This window comes from Lynx canadensis, chromosome C2, assembly GCF_007474595.2.
Source record: "Lynx canadensis isolate LIC74 chromosome C2, mLynCan4.pri.v2, whole genome shotgun sequence".
In the NCBI taxonomy this organism is placed as follows: Eukaryota; Metazoa; Chordata; class Mammalia; order Carnivora; family Felidae; genus Lynx; species Lynx canadensis.
In genome coordinates, this window is record NC_044311.2 from 1,232,395 (window position 1) to 1,259,367 (window position 26,973).

At 45.1% G+C, this 26,973-nt stretch overlaps 1 protein-coding gene across 11 annotated transcripts in view; it reads left to right on the forward strand.

Moving 5' to 3' along the window:
• ANO10 (anoctamin 10) overlaps nt 1-26,973 on the forward strand; it is a 224,833-nt gene that overhangs the window by 132,444 nt on the left and 65,416 nt on the right. For 3 of the 11 annotated variants that reach the window (XM_032594618.1, XM_030329337.1, XM_032594617.1), the window contains one exon: nt 3,044-4,042. The exons of 4 other annotated variants lie outside the window; for them this stretch is intronic. In XM_032594618.1, coding sequence (XP_032450509.1) covers nt 3,044-3,397 — 354 coding nt within the window. In that variant the 3' untranslated portion in view covers nt 3,398-4,042. Of the gene's footprint in view, nt 1-2,744; nt 2,993-3,043; nt 4,043-11,844; nt 11,974-26,973 lie in introns of those variants that run through there. 4 more of the 11 variants (XR_003971714.1, XM_030329342.1, XM_032594620.1 and 1 more) reach the window with 4 other exon arrangements.

The window sequence follows — 26,973 nt, forward strand, 5'->3', positions numbered from 1 at the left end:
CGAGGAGGAGAAGAGAAAGGAGAGCTCAGATTTTCTCTGTCCTCAAACCTCTCCCTCCCCCTGACTCCTAGCAGCCACCGCCTTGCCTACTGGTTTGCCTTTTCCAGAGCAGCATAGAAATGGGATCGTGGAGTTTATAGCCTTTGAGTCTCTTTCTTTCACTTAAAATAACATTTGAGACTCATCCGTGTTACTGCATTTGTGGAGAGCCCCTTGCTGTGCAGAGCAGTATCTGAGTGTGTGGATGCGCTACAGTGTGTCTGTCCGTGTTTCAGAAGAGGGGATTTTGATTGCTTCCAGTCCTTCGATTTTGCATAGAGCTGCTGCAAGCATTTTCCCGCTGTTTTGTGTGAGTAAAGGTTTTCACTTTACTTGGGTAAATACCTAAGAGTAGGATTGTCGCGTCATACGTTAGGGAAGTCTCCGACGTCACAGCCACCACCCGTTGCTCCCACGTGGCGGTGCCATCTTGCCTTTTCCCGCCAACAGCGTGTGAGGGTTCTGGTCCCTCCACGCCCTCACCAACACTTTGGTGTCGGTTTTTGTTTCTTTTGGCTGCTCTGGCCGTCATGCTGTGCTGCAGCATTTGCATTTCTCAAGTGACGAGTGATGCTGAGCACCCTCTCAGGTACCGGTCTGTGACCGCGTATTTCCTTTCATGAAGTGACTGCTGCAGCACCTACTTTTAGTTACTGTGTCCGTGTAGACGTTTCATTGTGTCCGCGTGGACCTTTCACAGGGTCCCTGTAGACGTTAACCGTGTCGTGTAGACGTTTCAGAGTGTTGATCTGTCTGATTGTTTCCTTAAGGTGTGTCTGTCTTCTTTTTTCTTTTCTTTTTTTTTTAAACTGGTCTCCCTGTCCCTATGTTATGTTAGAAGTTTGGTTCACAGGCTTGATTAGATTCAGTTTAAACAGTTTGGCCAAGAACATTTCACAAGTGGTGTTTATACGAGGGATTGAAAGAATGCATTGGAGCAGATTGAAAGGCACACCTTGATGATACCACCCTACTAGCGTTGTAGCAGCTTCCCCAAAAGTGGGAACAGCTGGATAACGTCCTTGACTCTGCGAGAGGGACAGCTGGGATCAAACACAGGTGGACAGGTTGGACCTCACTCAGTGCAGAGGGACCGGATGGTAGAGGGTAAGGGTCCAGCCAGGTGTGGGAACAGGTTGGGGGGGGGGGGGGCGGACTCACAGATGTCCTCTTCTGAAAGCCTCTGTTCTCTCCCCAAAATAGCAAGGTTGGTGCTGACAGTACCTAGAGACAGGTGTTGGAGGCTTGAAGACCAGGGAGCAAGTGTAGAGTCAAATGGGGGAGCGAGAGACTGAACGGACCAGAGTAAAATGACACAGGCCAGGCCCTAAGAGCCCTCTTGAGGACATGAGTTTACATGGAGGTCACCTGAAGTTGTGAGTGTATTGTTAATAGTTGGACCGATTTTGATTAATTGTGGGCCCTCGCTTTTGGAAATTTTCTCAGAATGTAGGAATGTACCATATACAGAACTGTCGTTAGTAAAACCGGTTACAGTTTAGAATTTTAACCCCCTAGATGTTCACCCCAAAGCTCTGGATACCTGTCCTCTGCAGGAGAGGGACGTTAAGAAGTTTCAGATGAAGAGTCGACAGTCTTGCAAGGAATAGTCCATTTCCTAAGTGTAGAATTTTGAAATTTTGAAACTTTGTGCCCACAAAATAGGAGATGTTCTATGGCAAATAAGGGAAAAAATACATGTTTTATTTACACTTGATTTCTTAATATTTCTTTTGAAATTGGATATACTTTCACTGTTAGTTAGACCTGGGATTGAATGTTTGATGTTGCTTGAAATAGGTTTCCAATTGGGGAAAAGTGTTTTCTGAATATTTTCTGGGCCATCACAAGAGTGTTATGTAAGAAAGAAAATCGTTATAATATTCTTCTAAAAATACTTCAGTGGAAAATTATCTTGCAGTTAGAATATGTCCGTTTAAAGATGTAACATTAAAAACTCTGCAATCTTGATTTACAATGTATCTTTTACATTAATACACTTTATTTTTTAGAGCAGTTTAAGTTTTATAGAAAAATTATATAGAATATTTATATTTACCACATAACCCCAACTCCCCTAAACAGTTTCCCTTATTATTAACATCCTGCATTAGTGTGGTAACATTTGTTACAATTGATGAAACAATGTTGATACATTATTAACTAAGGTCTAGGGTTCACTCTGTGTTGTACATTCCGTGGGTTTTAACAAATGCCAACTGCGATGTATCTTCCGTTAGAGTATCATATGAAATGGTTTCACCACCCTCAAAAATCTCCTACTTGTCACCTCTTCATCCCACCGCCCCTCCCACCCCCAATCCCCTGGCCACCATTGATCTTATTACTGTCTGTACAGTTTGCCCTTTTTCAGAATGTCGTATAGTTGAAATCATATGTAGGCTTTTTTAGGTTAGATTCTTTCACTTACTTAGCAACATGCATTTGAAGTCCCTGCGTGTGTTTTTGTGGCTTACCAGCTCATTTGTTCTCATCACTGAATAGTACCCCGTTGTGTAGATGTACCGTGGTTTGCGTATCCAGTCGTCTACTGAAGGACATCTTAGTTGCTTCCGATTTGGGGCAATTATGAATAAAGCTGCTATAAAGTTCAATGTAATTTTAAAGCTACAGTTGTAATTGTTGATGCTTTTCTTAAGCAGCACTGACATTTGATAGACCTTGCTTTGCCTGATTGCTCACAGTAGGTCCAAGAATGCTTCCAGATGGCACTGGCCATCTGGAGCTTAAATCCACATGAACCTGAAAGAATTGAAGAGAAGCCCTTTGATGTGGGCCTGAAAACCCACCTGGAGGTTTAGAGAAGAGATTTTCACACCACCACCGCCACACCGGAAGCTGCTGGGGTTGCTCTGCTCGGATCCCGGATGCAGTCATGACGGCAGTAAGCGCAGAGACACCTCGTGAGCTCCGAAAGCTTGATTTGCATTCAGAGTCTGTGTGGGGGAGGGAAACCCTGTAAGGTCTCTCCTTCTTTCTCCAGGCCTTGGTCCACCTGGAGCCACGTGCAGACGTGCCTGTACATCTTTCACTGGGGCAGCCTCCGCCACCCGTGGGCTCTGTCACTCTTCCTGCACAGGGACTGTACATTCGTCCACGGCACTTCCCGTCACAGGAAAGTCTTCTTGATGAAGGGTGGTTCCTTGATCCACCCTTTCAGCCCTTCTCGGGGACTGTGTGTCACGCTGGGCTGCACCCTGGGGAGACAGCGGTGACCGAAACAATTGTGGGAGTTAGGAAACTGACATGCACGACAGATCAGAATCCTTTAGGATCACTGCCCATCCAGCTCAGTGCCACGGCCGTTTCCAGCTGTGATATTACACCATGCATGTGAGAAGGCGCTGCTAACAATCCTAAGACCTTCTGACCGAAGCAGGGGAGTAATTAATTAATTTTGCTCCGAAAGGACAACAGCAGTGGATTGCGCTATTTAGAATTAAAACTTACAATATGACCCCAAATGCTTGCCTTACAACTCAGAAGAATGCATATGCTCAAACGGTAAGGAGCCCATCACCGTGATGAAAGCTGAAAACAAACATACAAAGTGTCAGCGTCTTCCATTGATGGGAAAACTCCAAATTCCTCCGTATCTTATTTTAATTCTCTAAACAGCCTGGTTTATGCATATCTCAATCTGATACAGTTGTTATTGCAGAGAAAGTTGAGAGTTCAGGACTCACGGCATCATTCTGTTGTGCAGTCCTCTTAATCAGTTTTCCCAGGTATAATTTGCATACAAAAAAACGCTCTCATCTTAAATGTTGAGTTTGATGGGTCTTGACAGATGTATCCCCCTGTGTAACTACCACTACAAAACGACTTAGAATATTTCCTCGTCTCCAGAAAGTTCCTCCTTCCTCTGTGCAATGAGCCTCTTCTACTCCCCGTCATAGACCATCGCTGACGTGCTTTCTGTCACTATGAATTACAGTTGCCTGTTCTGGAAATTTGTATGAATGGAACAACACTGTGAATACTGCTGGCGTCTGGCTTTTTTATTTAGCATAACGCTTTTGAGGTTCATCCACATCATTGTATGTAGTGGGTCTCTTTTCATATTGCTGAGTAGTATTCCCCTATCTGAATATACTACAGTTTTCTTACCCACTCATCTGCTCATGAACGTTTTGGTTGTTCCCGTATTTTTACTATTATGCACGAAGCTGCAGTGAACATTCTCACATGCTTTTTTCATGAACCTCTGTCTTTGTTTCCCTTGGGTAAATACCTCAGGGTGCATTTGCTGAGTCTTAGGGTAAGTTTTTGTTTAACTGTGTAAGAAACTGTCAAACTGTTTCTGAAGTGTTTCTAACCTTTTAGTCTTTGACCAGCATGAGTTGTGAATTGCAGGAAGTCCACATCCTTGCCTGTATTTGAAATTATCGATATTTTAGTTTTGTTTTGTTTTAGCCATTGTGACAGTTGTGTAGTGATGGCTCCTTGTGGTTTTAATTTGCATTTCCTTGGTGACTAATTATGTTAGAGCATCTTTTCATATGCTTGTTATTAGCATTTTAAATATCTCCTTTTGTGAATGGTCTGTTCAGTTATTATGCCCATTTCTTTTAATGCGTTGTCCTCATTACTGAGTTGTAATATACAAGTTGTATTCTGTCCATAAGTCTGTTGTCAAACATAGGCAGGAATTTACTTCCAGGCAGTGACTTGCCATTTTATTTACATGTTTTTTTTCTGAAAAATCTTCCATTATGCCATGGTCCTGAAGATTTTCTTCTGTATGAATTTTCTGGTTTTAGCTTTTATGTTTAGCCAGATCTATGATGCATTTCAAGTTAATTTTTGTATATAGTATGAGATAGAGATTGAGGTTCAATTTTTTTTTTTTTTTTCCTAAATGGCGTCCAGGTGCTACTCTAACCATTTGTTGAAGAAACCCTTTTCCATGTACTGATTACTTTGGCATTTTTGTCTAAATTCAAATAATCGCATATGTATGGCTCAATTTTAGGACTATCTTGTTCCATTTGTCTATATATCTAACCTTCATGTTTTAAAGTTTTAAGTGGTTTTAAGTCTTCATATCAGACATTATTGGTCCCAAACTTTGTTGTTATTTTTCAAAAGTGTTTTGCTATTCTAGGTTTTCTGCATTTCCATCTGAATGTTAGAAATCATGTAGCTGATTTCTAAAAAAAAAAAAAAAAAAAAAAAGTATTTTAGGGATTGTGGGGATTGCATTGATTCATTAGATCAATTTGGAAGTGATTGACTGACATTTGAACAATATTGAGTCCATGAGCATCGCATGTTTCTCTGTTTATTTAGCTCCTCTTTAACTTTATAGATTTTGTTGTACAGAATTTACATAGATTTTGTTAAATTCACCCATAAGTATTTTATGTCTCTAGGTTCTGTTGTAAATTGTATATTTATATCAATTTCCAATTTTAATTACTAACATACAGAAAGAAGACTTAATATTTTCACGATCAGATATCCTGCAACTTGGCTAAATTTGCTTATTAGCAATAGTAATTTCTTTTTAAAAATACATTCTTTAGAATTTATTTTGTACACAACCGTGTTATCTGCAAATAAAAACAAATGTTCTTCTTCCTTTACAACCTGTAGGCTTTATATTCACTTTTCTTGCCTGATTGCACTGGCTATAACCTCCAGCAGAATGTTGAATAGAAGTAGTAAAAGTTGACATGCTTGCTTTGTTTTTGATTTTAAGGAAAGGCAGTTAGGTTTTCACCGTTTGGTGTACTGTTAGCTGGGTTTTTTTTTCCTAGATGCCTTTTTAAAGATTAAGGAAATTTCACTCTCCTTCTATCTTACTGAGTACTTTCACCATGTATGAGTACTGAATTTTGTCAGAAATTTTCTGTTTGTGATAGGTCAGTTTTCTCGTTTTTTTCTGTTAATGTGTTGAATTACATTAATTAACTTTCTGTTGTAAAACCAGCCTTGCATTACTGAGATATATCCCACTTGGTTATATTTTATTACAGATTGTTAGATTCAATTTCCTAATATTTTGCTAAGGATTTTATATCTATGCTAAATAAGAGATATTGGTCTGTAACTTTATTTTCTTATAATTATCTTTGCCAAGTTTTGGTATCAGAACAATACTATCTTCAATTTCCTTTCCCTTCCTTTTTTTCTGAGAGAGATTGTACAGGATTGTTTTGTTGTTTTTTTTTTTTAATTGATATTATCTATTCCTTAAATGTTTGATATAATTTTCCAGTAAAACCATCTGAGCCTGAAAAGTTTTTAAATTATGAATTTAATATCTTTATTAGATACAGGGAAGTATTCTCATTTTCTATTTCTTCCTGGGTCAGTTTTGGTGATTGGTTCTTTTCAGCAGTTTGTCTATTTTATCTAAGTTGTTAAATGTATTAACATAAAGTTATTGATGTTACTTTCTCATTATTCTAATTTTTAGAGAATCTTTAATGGCAACTCCTTTCTCAATCCTGATATTGGCAATTTCTTTCTTCTGTTTTTACTCTTACTCAGTTTAGCTAGAGTTTATCAACTTTATTTTTATTTTCAAAGAACCAACTTTTGATTTCATTGATTTTCTCTACTGTTTGTTTTCTGTTTCATTGATTTCTGAATATTCTTTTAATATTCTCTTTATTCTGCTCGATTTGGTTTAGTTCTTTTTCTAGTCCTCCATAATTCTGTATCATGAAAGACTTCTTAGGCTAGATCCCCTAGCTCTTCTGTTGGAAGTTTTCATTTTTTTTTTTATTAGCAAAATGAATTTAGTAATCCTTTAAAAGGGTCATATCATACACCATGCTCAAGTGGGATTTATTCCATGAATGGAAGAATGGGTTGTTGAAGTTTTCGTTTTGGCAGTCATTTATTAATTTTGTAGAACTCTTTCTGGTTTTCTAATTTTTCCTTTTTCATGAGTATCTGTTCTTGCAAGTGAATGCAAGGTTTTCTTAGTTCTCTCTGGAGCCGTCCTTGAAAATAAAATACAGACCTTCTCTGTGTCCCTTGAATTATCTGTTAACTCTGGGGTCCATTTTCTTCTTTTTCACCTTGGGGTATATATATATAGCTGTGTGTCTGTTTCTCTTTTTTTTACGAAGGCTTTTCTCAGGTGTCGGTTGGCACTCTGTTCATATTTGAGAATTAGCCAATGGCACGGCTTGCTCAGGATAGAGGTAGGGTCCCTGCTTTACGATGGGTGACTGTTGGTGGGCCAGAGTGTAATGCCCATCCTTTAGGGCCAGCATGTGGAACGGGGTGATGAACTCCCCTCCAAGAAAGTTCACTGATTTCTCTAGCAAAGACTTGCACCTGAGTGTGGACATCTGAGAGTATTTTAGCTGTGGGCTGTTTGCACACAGCGCCGTGGGGAGGGAATGAGCCCCCGTTTCACTGTTCCCACCATCATGAGTGCAGTGTACAGGTATGGAGCCTCTCCAGGGCTCTGTCGAGTTAGGCGGCTTCTTCTGCAGCTGAAGCTCCCACCTCCGTGTGGGTTCCAGGCTCAATTCCCTACATGCTGTTTCATCATCCTAGACTCTTTCATCTATTTTCAGATTTCCAGAAATTTGTGGAAATATCCCATGTGCTCACTGTGTCCTTCTCATTTCTTCGTTATTATGAAATTGTGCCTGTTGTATTTCTTTGCTGTTCTTTGGATGGTCTCTCCAATTGGATGTGAGAGATACATGGGAATCTTATCTTAGACCAATATAGTTCATTCCTTTTTAGCTGCTCTACGTGGTAGTTAGTCTGTGATGTGCCTGATTTCTAATCCCGTGCTATGGCTTACTGACTGTGTGCCCTTGGGCAAGTTGTTTAACCTGTCTGTGCCTCCCTCTTAAAACAGAGATAGTCATACCTCCTTCATGCAGTTGTTGTGAGGACTAAGTGAATTACTACATATAAAGCCCTTAGAACGACTTCCAGCATACGTAAGCCCTACAGAAAGGTTTTCTGTTTAGGTTGTAGCCTAGATTTTTGTGCATACCCTCCAGTTGGGTCTGTGTGCACCGTGCTGAGATCGGGGTCCCAGCTTTAGTGTTTACGCTCCGGGCACATCGTGAGAGGCTGTCCACAAAAAGCTGACGTTGCTGAGAGGAAACACACATGCATTCTGGACTTTCATAAAGATTCCACATCACTCTCCTACTGTTGTACCACCATTGGTAGATATGGGAATTCTCTGTTGTTCATCTTGTTTCTAACCTGACAGACAAATGAGGATGGCTAATGCACCCCCATCCCTCAGTTAGAGAGCTATGGTAATAATTAAATAAACACATTAAATGAAATTAGGTTTGTATTTCGAATCCTTAATAATCTTGAGGTGCAGAGCAAGGCCCCCTCACTCACCAGGAATGTGCCCATGGAGCAAGGCAGGGGGAGACCGGGAAGGGCCAGCCGTGGTGGGGGAGGGTCAGAGCTCATCCACGGCCTGAAGCATCGTCCCTCCTGTCATGGCTGAGCCTCGTCAGCCCCACCAGCTAGGGCTGAGCTTGACCACGCCACAAAAAGCAACTTTTTGCCCATGACTGTCGGAAGCCGGAGCAGAAGCTTCTGCACCAGCCGGAAGCACTCACCAGCCTATGGTGGCAGCTGAGAAGCGCCTTCACCAGGAGCGTCTCACGCGGAGCCTGGCAGCCACAGCACACCTTGCCCACACGCACCCACTCCATGCCCGAGCTTCTCTGCACAAGCCGTTCTTCCTCTGTGGCCCGTGGGCAAGTACCGCCGTGGGCCACAGAGCCTTGTTCCATCACCGTCGAGCCTTTTCTCCCTTTGCTAGCGAAGAGCACGGGGTAGAGAACTGGGGTGCGAAGGCAGTCCCCATCCCTTTTACCCAACAGCACCGCCTCCCCACAGGGAGGGGGCCGTGGCTACCCACGGAATAGAACAGGAGGCGAACGTGGCATGGCGGCAGGAGGTGGTGATGGTGGAGGTGGATGGACAGAAAGCGGGTCAGGGAAAGAGAGAAGTGCCACGCTCGGTGAGGAGTGACACCGCCATTGCTCCTAGAGCCATCTGATGGCCTTGGGGCTAGAATGCGTCCGCCTGGCACTGAATGGTGCTGCCCATCTGCTCACGACCTCGTCCTGTGCAACTCAAGGGGATCAGAGACTCTGCCTCAGCCACGTGGAAACATGGGTTCGGAAGCTTGTGGCACGAAGACATCGGTTGAAGTCCAATCTGAGGTTTAACGGTCTGCGTTTCCTGTCTGCCGCTACTTCATTTGATGTTAATGGGAATTTATAATCCGTAGGAGAATTCATGTAGAAACATTTTCTGTGTGGAAATATTTTCAGAATATTTTATTGTTACGGTGAGTAAAAGGATGTGAGGAGTTTTGTGGAGCAAATCAAATTATTTCAGCTCAAACTCAAAAACTTTTCAGGGCTGCATCGTCTTGTGCTAAGAACATCCTTCCAAGAAAGGGGAAACTTTCTTAAACTTCTCCTTAGAACGGAGGTTTCTTAAGTGTGTCTGTCTTAGACCTTTAAGAAGATTCACCCGCTGGGTGCTGTATGGATCCTATTGAACAAAAGACTCCATTGTAAGGGATTTCTTGACAAGGACTCCAGGATCAGCATTTGTAACGGGCCTCCAGGGTTTTAACATTTCTATTTTATAAGTAACAAAGGTCACGTGTAGCACAGTGGGGAAATGTTGTTAGTTCCCCTTTCATGGGCACTAAGCTGGAACAAAATGATGAGAGCTCCTGACCCTTCTTCCTGTGTTCTCTCATCCCCTGTCTCTTGGTTGGCAGGAGCGCAGTGAAAGTGACGCAGAGAAACTTGAGCGATTATTCTAAGGTCACCCAACAACTCCCATGGGAGTAAGAATGGGGGTCCTTGAGTGTTGGTCGATCAGATCGTGAGCCCTTTGGGCCCCAGACACAGTTGTCCAGCTCTCCCTGTAGCACTGAGCCGCATCACAAGTGGCAGCTTCTCGGAACACATCACTTAATTTGATTTCCGTCCGGGGCTGCTCTTCTCCCTGCAGCCGATTGCCTGTGAGCGTAGAAAGTGTAGTTTAGGGGCGCCTGGGTGGCGCAGTCGGTTAAGCGGCCGACTTCAGCCAGGTCACGATCTCGCGGTGCGGGAGTTCGAGCCCCGCGTCGGGCTCTGGGCTGACGGCTCGGAGCCTGGAGCCTGTTTCGGATTCTGTGTCTCCCTCTCTCTGACCCTCCCCCGTTCATGCTCTGTCTCTCTCTGTCTCAGTAAATAAATAAAAAATGTTGAAAAAAAAAATTAAAAAAAAAAAAAAAAAGAAAGTGTAGTTTAGAGATGGAGAACAGAAAGCATATTATGAACCAGGAGCTTGTTGGAAACACACGTTTGTCCTAAAGGGAAACATGGACACGTTTCTGCAGGAAGCCGTACCTGTCAGGGTGAGCTCTGATGCTGTGCTTAGCATTGGCTAAGAGGTACTTCGTGTGCTAAGTTGTTAATCATAGCGTCAAGCTCAATTCTATAGGAATCTTTTTATCTACTTTTCTCTCCGAATATATCAAATTATGATCAAAGCTTTACTCTTTATTAGATTCACGATTGACTGATTTCGCTTTTGGCAACCGCTATTCTAGATCCTGTTAAATGCCATCCATAGATTGTGATAACGATTGTACCAAAACATGTCAAGTTTATAGAACGGAGATACTCTGTTGGGCGCATTATCGTGCTACATTATAGATCTCTCCGGAGCAAGGTGTACAAGTAACAAATAGTGAAAAGCTTCAAGTATGAAAAATACATACCAACTAACTGTCCATTCGTAAGAACGCTCTACTCACTTCCCCCATGACCACCACTAGCTCAGATACACAAATCAAGTTGATGCCGTGCCTTGATTCATGGTACAGGCGTCTTTGCTTGTATTTTATTTCCTTTAGTCCCACTCCTGTGACCCTCCTCCTGCATACGCACCCACACCGGCATCCAAGTATGTCCTTCCCTTCCACTCAGTTATTTAAATTGTGTTGTTTTGTGTGTGTTCTTGAATTTACGTGTATGGATTTGGGCTCTGAGTCTCTTGTTACTTTTCACTCATTACTATGCTTATGGTGTCTTCGTTGCCGTGTATAAGATGTGCTTCATTGTTTCGTGCTGCTGCAGAGATTTCCACCTTCCGCATGTGCCAGAATTTATGCATCCATTCTCCTAGTGATGGACACCAATTCTGCCTCCAAGTCTTTGCTTGTGAAGCCAGTGCTACATAAGGGTGCCCAGCTTGTTACTTGTTCTCCCGGGCTTACGCTGAAGCACCAGTGAGGGAGTGCCCAGGGTTAGTGGATGGTTAGCATCTTGACGGTAAAAATTAGTGCCACTGGCGTCATATGGGACTTTCAGGGCTGTGAAGTGTACACATTTTGCATAGAAGATGACATTCGACAGTGCAGCTGAGATTCGTATTAATTGCGAGCCGCACCGTCTGAAGATTCTATTTTCGTGGCGTCCCTTCCCTTTTCTCCTGATGACTCCGCAGGTGCTGACCGTCCCCGGGAGGGAGCCAGCCTGAGTTATCCGAGGAGTGGGCAAAAAGTAGCACCTCGATTTCTATTTAAAGAAATTAATTATTTCATCATGGAGCAGATACTTAAGTGGTTTTTTTTTTAATGTTAAATAGTCTCTTTGTTTTTCTTCGTCTTCACGCATCAGAAATTAGTTAACTTTTTGTTCCTGTTGCATTTTGACCTTGCTCTACAATAGCTGTGCCTGGAATATATCCGTCTACAGAGTAAATACAGCCTCATGTGCCACAGGAAATTATAATTTATCCTTTACGTGTCTTGTTCATCCCAAAGAGGTTTGGGACCAACGTTCGACGAATTCCATCGTTATATTTGGGAATTTGGCCAGCACCCGCCCACTCAGAAACTCAGAAGATCAAATCGCAGCCCGCGTGTGGCTCCAGGAGGGCCCCCAGATGGTAAAGGGGCGAGAGAATCGTCCAGTTCGGCCGGTCTGAGGAGGGAGCGGTGGGACGAAAGCTGCCCCGCGGGACGGCCCTCCTCTCCTGCGACCAGCCTACGCCACCCCGCACCCCTCACCCCGCCCCCAGAGGGCCCGCAGGCCTGGCTGGCCCTCCCTCCAGGGTACCGTCGCTGCACCTGCCTCGCCGCACCTGCCTCGCCGCGATAGCAGTGCACTTCCTTGAGCCCTGCCCCGCAGTGAGCTGTCTGCCCCCCCCCCCCGACTTCAGCCGTCACCCCACAGCCGCGCCCTGACCTTGCCCGTGCGTCTGGCACCTGACAGGCCGCAGTTTACAGTCATCGCTGGCCTCGGGCGTGTTTTCTCGGCCTGTCCTCTCTTCCTCTCTGCTGGGCGACGGCTGCAGGCCTGCTCGTCGCCCAGTCCTCCCGAGTCTCCCTGCCCTGCCCCCTCTCAGCTGCTGGCCCTGCACCTACACAAGCCTTTGACCTTCTCTCCCCCTCGGAGGAGGTCCCTTGCCGACCCTTCCCTCCCCTCGCGCTCTCCAGCACAGGCTGCAGCGCCCTCCCTGCTCCGCCCTCCATGCCCATCCCCCGAGGTTGTGATTGCCCCCTTCCCTGGAAACAGCACTCCTTCGGAACAAAACCCCGGGCTCACGGCCTCCAGGTAGCCGTCTTGCGTTTTCCCTTCAGCCGTCACTCCACCAAAACGCCGCTTCTCGGGGTCACCAGGGACCAGCATAGCATCGCTGCCACGGCCATTCCTCAGGCCTCGGCCCGCCTGACTGCCCTCCCCTGCGAACACTTACACCACCTGCTTTTCCTGCGGCCTTTCCGGCCGCTCTTCCTTAGTGCTTCTTCCTCCCTCTCTGCTTCCTGCTCTCCTCTCCTCCCCTCCTCGCCTGTGTGTGCATTTGTGTGCGCGGGGGCCTGGCGTGTGCACGTGCCTGTGTCTGCACCCGGGCCCCTGTGTCTGACCCCTCAGCCCTCTGAGGCCAGGCTGCCTCGGGCCGGGCCGCCTTTGCACCCCTCTTCTCGTCTGCATTCATCCCTCAGGCGGTCTCTTCTCAGTGACAAGTGCTGTTTAGATGCCTTGGGACCTCAAATTTTTATTCACAGCTCTGTAAACAAAAGTTCCTGTTTGACTCCTTCGCTAGGGTTAGGCGTCCCCAGGTCAGTATTTCCCAAGGTAAGCTCTCGTCCCCGGAGCTACGGTTCCTGCAGGCTCTTCTGTCAGAGGCAAGGGAAACTTCATCCTTCCAGGGGCTTAGGCCTGAAACCTCATGTTCCCCAGCGCTCCGCTCCCTCGTGCCCCGTCCGTCTGCAGGCAGATCCGTCCGGCCCCAACCTCGGAGCCAGAGCACCGCTCCCTGCCCCGCCGCCACCCGTTCGGCACAGGCGCCCGCCATCCTTCATCTCCGTTACCTCGCGATCCCCTAACTGGCCCCTGCTTCTACCCTCGTCTCAACACGGAGTTGCGGTGTGTTAATCGCTTTACCCAGGCCGTGTTACCCCTCCGCCCGGAAACCTCCAACAGGCGTCCATCCCGTTCACTGGAAAAGCCTGTGACCTCACAGAGACTCATGAGGCACCCCAGGGTCCGGCCCCATGTTCACCTCTCTCTCATTCTCCGCTTGGGACACACTGGCCCTCCGCCTGGCCTTCGGATGAACAGCCCATCAGGCTTGCGCCCTTGCTTTGCCCTCGAACTCAAGTGCTTTCGCCACCGAGGGCAACACGTCCAGCTTCTTTACCTTCTTCTGGTCTTTGTCACTCCCCTTCTCGGTGAGGCCCTCCTGGCTATCCTGTCCGAACTTAGCCCTCCTCGCTCTACGTTATATCCCCTTCTTTGCTTCCTCAGTGATACTTACCAACCCCTGCCATGCCGTAGGTGTTACTTATACACAGTTTAATCTCGTGTCTCCTGCACAAAGCTGAGCTCCAAGTGAGCTCCGGATTCTGCGGCACCTCGAGCCGCGTCTGGTACGTCGTGGGTGCCCAGTGAGCAGTCGTGGTGAATGGACGCATGTCGCAGTTTCCTTAAGAAGGATGCCCTGTGTGATACTGGCACGAGGACAGACTTACAGACCAACAGAATAGAATTGAGAGTCCAGAAATAAATCCCCACTTGGGCTTTCAGTCAGGGTGCCAAGACAACTCAGTAGAGAAACAGTACTCTTTTCAACAAATGGGGCTGAGACAACTGGACAGCCACAAGGGAAGAATGAAGGTGGACTCCTGCTCACAGCCTAGGCAAAAATGAGCTCAAAATGGATCAGAGACCTAAATGTAAGAGCGAAAACTACAAAGCTTAGAAGAAATATCGGTGTAAATCTTCACGACCTCGAATTATGCAAGGTTTCTGAGACAGGACAGCCAAAGTACAAACAATGAAAGACAAAAATAGATAAATTGAATATCATAAAAATGGAAAAGGTTCGTGCTTCATAGGAACCATCAAGAAAGTAACAGACACCTACAAAAGGGAGAAAAGTTTTGCAAATCATACATCTGAGAAAGGTCTTCTATCTAGAACTTACAAAGAACTCAATAATAAAAAGACAAATAATTTTAAAACAGGCAAAGGATGCGGATAGACATTTCTTCAAAGAAGATAAAACATGGCCAATAAGCACATGTAAAGATCCTCACATCGTTAGCCATCAGAGAAATACAAGTCAAAACCACAATGAGACCATAGTCACTGGAAGGTTATCTGAAAAGGCAGATAATGGTAAGTGTTGGCAAGCATGTGGAGAAATTGGAACTCTTATACATTGCTGGTCGGCATGTAAAGGGCTACAGCCACTGTGGAAAACAGTCTAACAATTCCTCAAATATTAGACACGAAGTTGCCACATGACCCATCAGTTCTACTCCCAGGTCTGTACTCAAAAGAAATGAAAACTTACGTCCACACAAAGATTTGTACACAAAAGTTCAGAGCAGCGTTGTTTCTTTCCCCAAAGTAGAAACAACCCACATGTCCGTCACCTGGCAAATGGATAAATAAAATGTTTATCGATCCAATTGGATTTATTAGATCGTGAAAAGAAATGAATTACGAGCACGTGCTATAACGTGGACGAAACTTGAAAACATGCCAAGTGAAAAGTCAGTCGCATATTATATGATTCCACTTACATGAAGCGTCCAAAACAGGCAAATCTGTAGACATAAAAAGCAGGCTAGTGAGTGTCTAGATTTGGGAGACATGAGGGATTGGTGAGTGATAGCAAAGGAGGAGGGTGGTTGTTTGGGGAGAGGAGGTTAAGGAAGTTGTTCTAAAATTGATCGTGGTGATAGTTGCACAACCCTGTGAGTATATTAAAAACCATGGAATTGTAAACACTTAAGATGGGAGAATTATACACCAATAAAGCTGTTCTTAGAAAGGAGACAGTGGGGCACCCTGGTGGCTCAGTCAGCTACGCGTCTGACTCCGGACTCTGGCTCAGGTCATGATCTCACGGTTTGTGAGTTCCAGCCCCACATCAGCTCCACGCTGACAGTAGAGAGCCTGCTTGGGATTCTGTCTCTCCTCTCTCTGCCTCCCCCTTTCAAAATAAATAAATAAACTTAAAAAAAAGAGAGAGAGAATGTATTTATAAGCCTAGAGAGTATTAAGGAAGCCTCTTTTAGAATTGCCTGGCAGCTTCATTAGTAACAATTTTTTTAAGATGTTTATTTATTTTTGAGAGAAAGAGAGATGGCACCAGCAGGGGAGGGGCAGAGAGAGAAAGGGAGGCATAGAATCCCTCTGTGTCAGCACAGAGCCCAACATGGGGCTAGAACTCACGAACCCTGAGATCTTGACCTGAGCCAAAGTCAAATGCTTAACGGACTGAGCCACACAGGCGCCCCTATTAGTAACAAATCTTTAGCCTTTGAGGGTAGATGTGACTTTTAGAGTAGGAAAAAGAATTTGATACCAAATCTTAGGAGTTTCCTTGGTGGCCAGACTGCCCAATACAATTGGAAATAGAAAAGCAATGACAACAAAAAGCCATTTTCATTCGCTCACTCTGGTTGAACATCTAAGAGTTCTAAAAATCTTGTGTGATTTTTCCATTCCAGTTATTTAAACAATTCTTTCTGTTTATTTATTTTGAGAGAGAGAGACAGACAGAGTGTGAGCAGGGAAGGGGCAAATAAAGAGGGAGAGAGAATCTCAAGAACTTGAGATTCCCAAGCAGGCTCTCTACTGTCAGCGTGGAGCTGATGTGGGGCTGGAACCCACAAACCTTGAGATCATGACCTGAGCCAGAGTCCAGGGTCAGATGCGTAGCTGACTGAGCCACCCAGGTGCCCCACCCATTCCAATCCTTTAAAATAAGCATAGAGCTCCCAGACTCAGCTGTTTGAATATATACCTTCTAGTGTATTTGTTTAAAATTCATCTGTATTACTTTGTAGGCTCCTCTAAGTGCATTTAGATTCCTCACCTACATTGCAGGGTCCTTGTGTGGGAGGGTTTTGGTCGTATTTCTTTTACCACCTGTCCCACCCCTCTGCTGCCCCACCCTCCATCGCTAACCACCATGCCTAGACAAAGCCATAGGGAAGGTGCTTTAACATCCTTATTGTTTGACTGATTGCTGTCACAGGTCCGCTTCCCCAGGAAGTACACTCTGAGGTGGACGCTGGTGTGCAGGACATTTATTAGGGAGAGCCCTTGAGAACCACCACCTGGCAAGAGGGGAAGGAAGCAGGAAGGAGCAGAGGGAGAACTGGGCGGCCTGCAGTCTCAACAGAGAGCTCAGCCACTCCGCACTGAGCTCTTTTTTTTTTTTTTTTTTTTTTTTAACATTTGTTTATTATTGAGAGACAGAGAGAGAGCATGAGCAGAGGGGGCAGAGACAGAGGGAGACACAGAATCCAAAGCAGGCTAAAGGCTCCGAGCGGTCAGCGCAGAGCCCGACGTGGGGCTCAAACTCACAAACCGCGAGATCACGACCTGAGCCGAAGTCGGACGCTCAACCGACTGAGCCAGCCGCCCCCGCACTGAGCTCTTAAGCTGGGACAGTGGCCAGGCTTTTATTCTTCCCCCCCCCCCCATCCCCATAAACCAGTCTTTGGGTGCAGGCTGCCTTGGGGAAGGGTGGGCTTCGGCAAGGTGACCTCCTTCAGCTGAGGGGTGCCTTCCAGCAGCACCCTGAGCACCTGGGGGAATGCGCCCGGCAGTCCTGATGGGGCCTGTAGGAGGCACGTCCCTGCAGTTACGTTATACACCGAGGAGTCCTCCTCTAAAGATTCCTTGAGCAACTGTTGACAGCGGACTTAGAGACCACAGCTCAGATGTTGTAAGCTTCATATTTGTTCTGTAATTTACGCTGAAAATAAGGAGAGTTTCTTCTTACCAGATCAACATCATCTTTAAGACTTTAAGTTAACTTTATCTTAAAGACATTAACTTTAAGATACCTACTCTCAATAGTATATTATAAAGCCTAAGCAGTAGAAGGGAATGCCTGGACAGTAGAAACGTAAGTAATTTATGACCAAAATGCAATTTTTCAGAACTGTGCCAGTTTGATAGAAACACTTTTTTAAAAAATGTTTTAATGTTTATTTATTTCTGAGAGGGGGTTGGGGGAGGGGTAGCGAGAGAGGGAGACACAGAATCGGAAGCAGGCTCCAGGCTCCGAGCCGTCAGCACAGAGCCCAGTGCGGGGCTCGAACTCGCGAACTGTTAGGTCATGCCCTGAGCCGAAGTCAGATGGTTAACCGACTGAGCCACCCAGGCGCCCCTGATACAAGCACACTGTAACTTGCTGTATTGTGGCACAAAAGATGGCACAGGTGTGCTCAATATTTCCTGAAGCACAGGGTCCTTTAATACGGCTTTAGTTCGTGTGGGCTTCAATGTTACATTCAGGAATCTCATTTAGTTTATCATTTGGTTTTTAAAAATGTATCACAAATGACAAAGTTATTAATAGAAAAGTTTTCTTTATCATAACCAGGGAACTCTCTTAGATAATCTGATTCTAGTATAGGTGAAAAGCCAGATATGTAATTTTTCACAGTTTCAGGAATCAGATTTTCTGTTTTCAGTTGCATTCACAGGCATATAGACAACTAATTTTTTTAACTTGATTCTCAAAACAATTCTAATAGAACAAAAGTCAGTTGCTTTCCCATATACTAGCAATGAAAATTGGAATTTGAAATTTAAAACACAATACCATTTACATTAGCAGCACTCCGCTAAAAAATTGAAATATTTAGGCCTAAGTCTAACTATATATGTATACATACACGTATATATATGTGTGTGTATGTGTGTATATATGTATATATATGTATATATACACACACACACACACATATATATATATATATATATATATATATGATCTTGATAAGGAAAACTATAAAACTCTGATGAAAGAAATAAAAGAAAATGTAAATGGAGAGTTAGTCCATGTTCATGGATGGGAGGACTCACTATCGTCAACTTGATCTGTAGAGTCAATGAAGTTCCAATCAGAATCCCAATAATTTCTCTTGTGGATGGATGTCAACTGATTCTAAAGTTGATGTGCAAAGGCAAAAGATCCAGAATAGCCAACACAATACTGAAGAAGAAGAAGAACAAGGTCGGAGGACTGACACTAAGACATACTATAACGTTTCAGAATCAAGACTGTGGTCTTGGCAAAAGAATAGAGAAATAGATCAGTGGAACAGAATAGAGGGACCGGTACTGTATCCAATAAATATAAGCAACTTGTGTTTGACAAAGGAGCAAAGGCAATTCAATGGAGAAAAGATAGTCTTTTCAACAAATGGTGGTGAATCAACTGGACATCCACATGCCAACTAGTGAATCTAGGCACAGACCTTACACCCTTCACAAAAATTAACTCAAAATGGATCAGAGACCTAAATGTAAAACACAAAAGTATAAAACTTCTAGAAAATCTAGGTGACCTAGGGTTTGGCAGTGAATTTTTAGATACAGTTCCAAAAGCATGAAAGAAATAATCGACAAGTGAGACTTCTTCTAAATCAAATACTTAGGCTCTGCAAAAGATAATGGTAAGAGACGGAAAAGACAAGCCACAGACTGGGAGAAAATACCTGCAAAAGGCACAGCTCTTAAAAGACTTGTATCTAAAGTATACAAAGTTCTCTTAAATGTAAACATAAGAAAACAATCCATGAATAAACAATCCAACAGCTCATTCCCTGCTGATGGGAATGCAAAATAGTGCAGCCTTTATAGATTGGATTCTTTCCCTTAGTTGTGGAAGACAATTTGGCAGTTTCTTACAAAACTAAACACACTCCTTACCATACATCCTAGCAATTGCCCACCTAGATATTTGCCCAACTGAGTCGAAAACCTATGTCCACACAGAAACCTCCACATGTATGTTTATAGAAGCTTTCTTCATGATTGCCAAAAATTGGAAGCAATCAAGATGTCCTTCAATAAATGACTGGAGACACAAGCTAGGGTACATCCATACAATGGAATGTTTTCCAACATTAAATTAAGAAGAAATGACCTATCAAGCCATGAAAAGACATAGAGGAAACTTAAATGCCTATAACCAAATGGAAGAGGCCATTCTGTAAAGGCTACAGTAATGTAGGAGTCCAACTATATGACATTTTAGGAAAGGCAGACTGTAGAGACAGTACAAAGAGTAGTGGTCACCAGAGGTTTGGGGGAAGGGAGGAAGGATAGGTGACCCACAGATGTTTAGGGCAGTAAAACCATTCTTTATGATAAGTAATTGTGGATACGTGACATTATGCATTTGTACAAACCCATAACAAAGAACCCTCATGTGAACTGTGGACCTCAATTAATAATACTGGTTCTTGGTTGTGACAAATGCACCACACTAGTAACGAATGGTAATAAAAGGGGAAACTGGAGGAGTGAAGGGTATATGGGAACTCTCTGTATTTTCTATGCAATTTTTTTTTTTGCAAAACTAAAACTGTTCTAAAAATAAAATTTCTTAATAAACAAGTAATAATAAAACATCATTAGAATTAGACATGTTCCACTATAAATCAGATTAAATGTAAGCCAAAAAAAAAAAAAATGAGATCTTTATCCTTGTACAGAACTGAATAGATGTATTTCCTTCTTCCTCCCCTTACTTTTTTCCTTCCTGCAATCCCCCAACCTTCCCAAATGCTTTTCATTGTGAACAGAAAGTTCACAAATTAATAAAATGCAGATGGATGTTAAGCAAATGAATAGAGGCTCAGCACCACTCAGAGTAAGAAATCCAAAATGGAAACTGAACTGAAACACCAGTTATCAACTATCCGACTAGCAGAAATCCACAAGAGGGATACTCTCCTGGTTCTCCCAGGGGAGCTGGTACTTCATACTCAGCTTCTGGGAGTGCATACTGGCCTAACACCACGTATGGAACAATTTGGCAGAATCTAGTTGAATTAAAACTAGACGCATCCTTGCACCCAGCAGTTCTATATTTGGGATACAATCCCATATTTGCATATGTCCAAATTGTAAGTACATGGGGATATTCACTGCAGCATCGTTAATAATCCCAGAAATAATGTAAATGTCCATTGGGGTAAATAAATTATGGTTGCTTTCTGTGTACCCATATGGAAAGAGCTCTGATATTAGTAAGTCAAAATCCTGTGTGCTCCTTTTACGTAAAAATGGAGAAAAGTAATAACACACTCCCATTTATTTGTATATTTGAGCACAGGACACAGGAGGGCACTGGCAGGCAGGGGCAGAGAGAGATTTTTCATCAGCTAACTTTTTTTCCCCTAACCGTGAGACTGTATTACCTTTTAACACGTATTTCAAAATCCTAAATTAAATATGTACATTTTTAAAAGAATGAACTCAGAATAGCTAGGAAAAACTGCTTTTGCTATTGTCAAGCCTTAGAAATTATTTTTATCTGCCTTTGAAAATCCCTCCCGTGGGTGTTTCCAGCATGGTGATGGCGAATGTTATTTTGTAACTGTGCGCGTCCTTTGAAGCCCCTGGTGAGACCTTTTGCCAAGGAAGTAGTTCAGATTTCTTTCCTCTTTTAACAGAGATGTTCATCAAGCACATCTAGTTGATTTGTTTAAGAAAGAAAAGAGTAACAAACCGGTGTTTTCTTTGAGAAAACATGCCAGTGAAGAATATAAAGTTTAACTTTGATCTTTAAACACAAGTGTAGCCATGAAGAGTTCTAGCCCTTTTCTTCTTCGACACCAGCTCCATTCAGGGTTTCCGAAGTTACTTACTCTCTTACGGAGCAAAGACCGTGGAACCGGCTGTATTCTTTTACCTCCTCTTTCTTCCGCATTCACTGCCTCTGGGCAGCTGTTTTTGCTACGTCCCTCGCTCTGGCGAAGACGTAGGATGTTCGCTGCATGAAGGCAAAACCTGACGAGTGCAGGATGTTGCCGGTGAGTTCTGCAAGGAGTAGACGTGAACGCTGAATCCTAACGAGCCCTGGGAAATGCGAGTGGGAAGCACGTTCGCCGGACCGGAGGACCGAAGCCCTGGGCCCCAGAAGCTAAGGCAGCAGCGGAGACCCGGCCCCGCCGCCCAGCGGCCCCTCCGAGAACCGGCAGGCACCAGGTTGGCTCTCCGGGTCTTCCCGGGCCCGGCCTTCCCTGTCGTCCGTGTCGGGACGGCGTCTGAGAAACTGACGCCGCAGCCGCGACGGACGCAGCCGCGACGGACGCAGCCGCGACGGACGCAGCCGCGACGGACGCAGCCGCGACGGACGCAGCCGCGACGGACGCAGCCGCGACGGACGCAGCCGCGACGGACGCAGCCGCGACGGACGCAGCCGCGACGGACGCAGCCGCGACGGACGCAGCCGCGACGGACGCAGCCGCGACGGACGCAGCCGCGACGGACGCAGCCGCGACGGACGCAGCCGCGACGGACGCAGCCGCGACGGACGCAGCCGCGACGGACGCAGCCGCGACGGACGCAGCCGCGACGGACGCAGCCGCGACGGACGCAGCCGCGACGGACGCAGCCGCGACGGACGCAGCCGCGACGGACGCAGCCGCGACGGACGCAGCCGCGACGGACGCAGCCGCGACGGACGCAGCCGCGACGGACGCAGCCGCGACGGACGCAGCCGCGACGGACGCAGCGCCTCTGTGGTAGGAAACCAGCGCAGCTTTGAAGATGCAGGACCCGCGGGGAATTTGTATTGTTAGCGGAGAAGTGGTTAGGAAGTATTTAGCCGAGTGGATTTCAGAAGGCTTCTTTCGGACACCAGTCTGATTGTTTTACCTGGAAACCTTCAGGAAATGTATACGACAGAGGCTTCTAAATAACTGTTTGGAACAGTTTTCGATTTACCGAGAAGTCGGCGCAGTGGTTCAGATACTGCCCATGGGCCTCATGTGTCCCCTGTTTTTAGTCTCTTAACATTCGTCCAATTTGTGAGCCACTGCTAAGACGTCATTTTGTTTAAGCTTATTTATTTTTATTTTAAGAGAGAAAGGGCGCACGCGAATGGGGGAGGGGCAGAAAGAGAGGGAGAGAGAGAGAGAGAGAGAGAGAGAGAGAGAGAGAGAACCCCAAGCGCGTACAGCCCAACGTAGGACTCGAACTCATGAACCGCGAGACCATGGCCTGAACCAACGTTGGACGCTTGACTGACCGAGCCACCCAGGTGCCCCTACATTGTTATTAATTAATTAAAGTTCACAGTTTATTCGGATTTCCTTACTCTTCATTACATGTCCTTTCTCTGCCCCAGGATTCCATCCAGGATACTGCGTTACATTTAGTTGCCATGTCTCCTTAGGCTCCTCTGGGCTGTGACAGTTTCTCAGACTTTTCCTTGTTTTCTGAAGACTGGGGCGGTTTTGAGGGGTGCCGGTCAAGTATTGTGTAGAGCGCCCCTCGCCTGAGACGCGTCTGATGTGTTTCTCAGGCTGTGGGTTTGGGGGAGGAAGACCACAGAGGGGAAGAGCTCTTCTTATCACTTCCTGTCAAGGGCACGCACTGTCAACGTGACTTACCACCGTTCCCCTGGCTGACGCAGTGCTCGTCAGGTTGTTTCCCTGTTGCCCAGGGTACCGTTTGTGCTCGGCTCACCCCTAAAGAGGGGGGATTCGTGCTCTACGTCCTTGAGGGCTGAGTATCGGTGTAAATTTTTTGGAATGCTCCGCAAGGGAAATTTGCCTCTTTGTATCAATATAGATTCATGGACGTTTATTTTATATTTGGGGTAATAATGCAATACTGCTTGTTGTGTTGCTTAAACTGTTGCAGCTTCGGCCTTTGGGGGCTCGTGGTCTAATTGGCCCTGTGTCCCTTGGATACCACTCCCCGCCTCCGTCATTTTGTGTGTGTGTGTGTGTGTGTGTGTGTGTCTGTCTGTCTGTGTGTGTCTGTGTCTACGCCTTTTTGAGCACTCCCGTACTTTCTGGCATGATAAAACGCTGCAGGCTCATCTTCTGTATTTCCTGCCCCAGGCCTGGAATCAGCCATTTCCCCATGGAGTTGTGGTTCCTTGTATTGGAGAATGGTATTAGAAACCAAGATCTGGGTGCACTCCTTTGCATTTCCATCCGAGTCTTTGCATTTAAGGTGGATTTCTTGTAGATAACATACAGTTAAGCTTTTCTTTTTATCCACTCTGGTATTCTCTGTCTTTTAATTAGTACGTTTAGACTGATTACATTTAAATAGATATAGTTGGGTTAATATCTACCATGTTTTGGGGCGCCTGGTGGCTCAGTTGGTTAAGCATCTGATTTTGGCTCAGCTCATGATCTCACCTTTCATGGGTTCGAGCCCCGCATCGGGCTGTGTGCTGACAGCTCGGAGCCTGGAGCCTGTTTTGGATTCTGTGTCTCCCTCTCTCTCTGCCCCTCCCCCGTTCATGCTCTGTCTCTCTCTGTCCCAAAAAAATAAATAAACATTGAAAAAAAAATTAAAAAAAAATTTTTTTTAATAAAAAATATCTACCATGTTGTAAATTGTTTTCTATTATATTTGCTTATTTCTTTTTCTCTTTTTTCTACCTTCTCTAGGTTTACTTCAGCATTTTACATGATTAAGTTTTTATCTTTTCTTTTAGCCTACTAATTACTACTTGTTTTGAAACAATTTTTAGTGGTTGCCAACAACTTTAAAATGTACATTTCATCCAAATGACACCTTCAAATAACACCTTCCCGGTTCACATGTAGTGCAGGCACCCCATGACAGAAATCCCCAATTCCTTCCTCTTGTCCTCACCACACAGCTGCCAGCCATTCCACTCATCCGTATACCGGAATCACCTAACGGACAGATCTTGTTGTTGCTTTAAATCAGCAGGTATGCTTTGGATCGATGAAGAATAAGCAAAAAGAAAGTGCCTTATCTTCATTGTCTGACTCTTTCTGTAGATCTGACTTCCTGACCTCCATCATTTTCCTTCTACCGAAGAACTTTTAACATCTCTTGCATCGCAGGTCTGGTGGCAACACGTTATGATTTGTGTCTGTGTGTCTTCTCCCCCCCCCCAACCCAGAATAATAACTTCTAGAAATAAACACTTACAGAAAGTCTTTATTTCTCCTTCACTTTGAAAGATAATTTTGCTGGATGTAAACTTTGGTTTGGTGGGGGTTTCTTTCCACACTCTATTTAATAAGCACTTATTCTCTTCTTGCTGGCATGGCTTCTGTTCTTACCCTCGTTCCCCTGGAAGCAATGTGTCTTTCTCCCCTGTGGCTTCTCTCAAGATTACCTCTTTGGTTTTCTGCAGGTTTGAATGTGATATGTCTGGGGATAGACTTTTTGCCATTTATCCAACTTGATGTTTCGTGAGCTTCCTGCATCTTTGATTTAGTGTCCGTCATTAATTTTGGAAAGTTCTTGGGCATTATTTCTTCAAATATTTCTTCTCCTTTCTTTCTTTGTTCTCCTGGTATTACAATTATGCACGTGTTACACCTTTTACTATTGTCTCACAGTTCTTGGGTATTTTTGTGTTGAGTTTTTTTCTTTTTCGTTCTTTGCATTGATGCAGACTGGGAAGTTTCTTTTGACCTGTCTTCAAGAGTGCTGATTTTCCTCAGCTGTGTCCAGTCAGCTAATGATCCCATCAAAAGCATTGTTCGCTTCTGTTAGTGTTTTTTACTTCTAGCGTTCCGTTTTGATTGTTTCTTACATTTTCCGTCTCTCTGCTTACACTATCCATTTGTTCCTACATTTTGTCTACTTTCACCATGAAAGCCCTTAACGATATTAATCATAGTTTTCTTTTTTAAATGTTTATTTCTTTTTGAGAGCGAGAACACAAGGGGGGGAGGGGCAGAGAGAGAGAGAAGGAGACACAGAATCCGAGGCAGGTTTCAGGCTCAGAGCTGATAGCACAGAGCCCAGTGCGGGACTTGAACTCACCAACTGCAAGATCGTGACCTGAGCCAAAGTCCGTTGCTTAACCCACCGAGCCACCCAGGCGCCCCCAGAGTTATTTTAAACTCCCTGTCTGATAATTCCAGAGTCTGTTATGTCTGAGTCTGGTACTAATGATTGCTTCACCTCTTCAGAGTGTGTTCTCGCCTTCCGGCACACCTTGTAATTTGTTGTTGAAAGCCAGACGTGCCGCATCGGGCAAGGGCAGCTGACGTAGATGGGCCTTTGGTGTCACGATTTGTTAATCTGGCTGGAAGTTGGGCTGTACTTGACGTTTATTCGGGCCATAGATACCGGAGGCTTTGGGTTCCCGTTGTGCCCTGATTTTTGCCTCCCTCTTTATGTTGGGCTTCCCTGGGTCCCCCTCCTCAGAGAGAGTGTGTCTCCTTTAACCGTCACCCGCTGTTGTGAACACTGGAGCCCTGTTGGTGGGTGAGAAGGTGTTGAAAGGGGGTGGATTCTCCCATCCTTGGATCAACCCTCAGTCTCTTAGTGCGGCAGTGTTTCAGGAGAGTGGCCTCCAAAAGTGTGCGTTCACGAGTAGAGCCACCTCCCTCCCCCGGACCGTCCTCTGGCTGCGGGGCCCCAGGAGGACTTCCTTGAAGTCCTGACCCCCCCTTTCCTCCCTTTTGTTGTTGTTTTTCCCTGCGTGAGACAGGAAGGCTGGAGGGGGCTGGAGTACAGAGGCATTTCCTTCCTGCAGCTGGAACCACATTCCAGAATTTGCCCTGGCGAAGTCCTTCTGGCTGGAGAGTGAGCCTTCGCTGTGGAGAAGCCTCTGAACAGTATTTCATAAAGCCTGCTCTTCCTGTCTCCCTGTGAGACCTCGGTGGACATCCTTCTCACATCCTCACCATGAGAGCCTGGTTGGGCTCCTGGAGGGAAAGCCTGTGAAAGTGTGGGCCCCCCTAGGACCGCAGCCTTTGATGGTTTCTCGCTCGTGCTGGTCATACTCAGCCCCCAGCAGTTCATCAGAGTGACCTTTTAAGTATTCCTATCAGTTGATAGCTCTGGCAGTTTCCATTCTCGGTAAGTAGATCTTGGTTGCGGTAGCTCCCTGGATGCACCTGTCTCCCCAGAGTTTGGGTGGTGGTTCACCCACGGTTGTTAGGTCCAGGGAAAGTAGTTGATCTTCCATTTGTCCAGCGTTTTCTTGTTGTATTGATGGGAGGGATGACTTCCAAGCTGTCTTTGCATGTTGGGAGCTAAAACTGGAGGTGTTCAGAAGCCTTTTTGAAGAGTCGTTGTTTGGCTTATGTACATTTGTCAGTTACAAAAACAGTAAATCGAAGCCTATATTCAATAGTAAACATGCTAAGTTTTGCTTTAGGGAAACATGAAGCAAAATGTTTCCCTAACTAAGCATAGTGTTTGCTCAATGACAGCAACAGTGGAAGGTGTGCTGTGGTGTAGACAGAAATCTGGTGCCCTCCTGTACCCCTGGTCTTTCTGGCCCCCCTTCTCCGCGTTTTCCCATGATAACGAGCCGAGGCTCAGTTTACCGACTTTCTGTCACCTGCCGCCCGGTTAATCAGCGATTCCTCTGGTGTGGTTTGGTGCCTGAGATGTAAAGCCCGTTGTTGTTTCCCACACTAGTTCTCAATTCAGAATC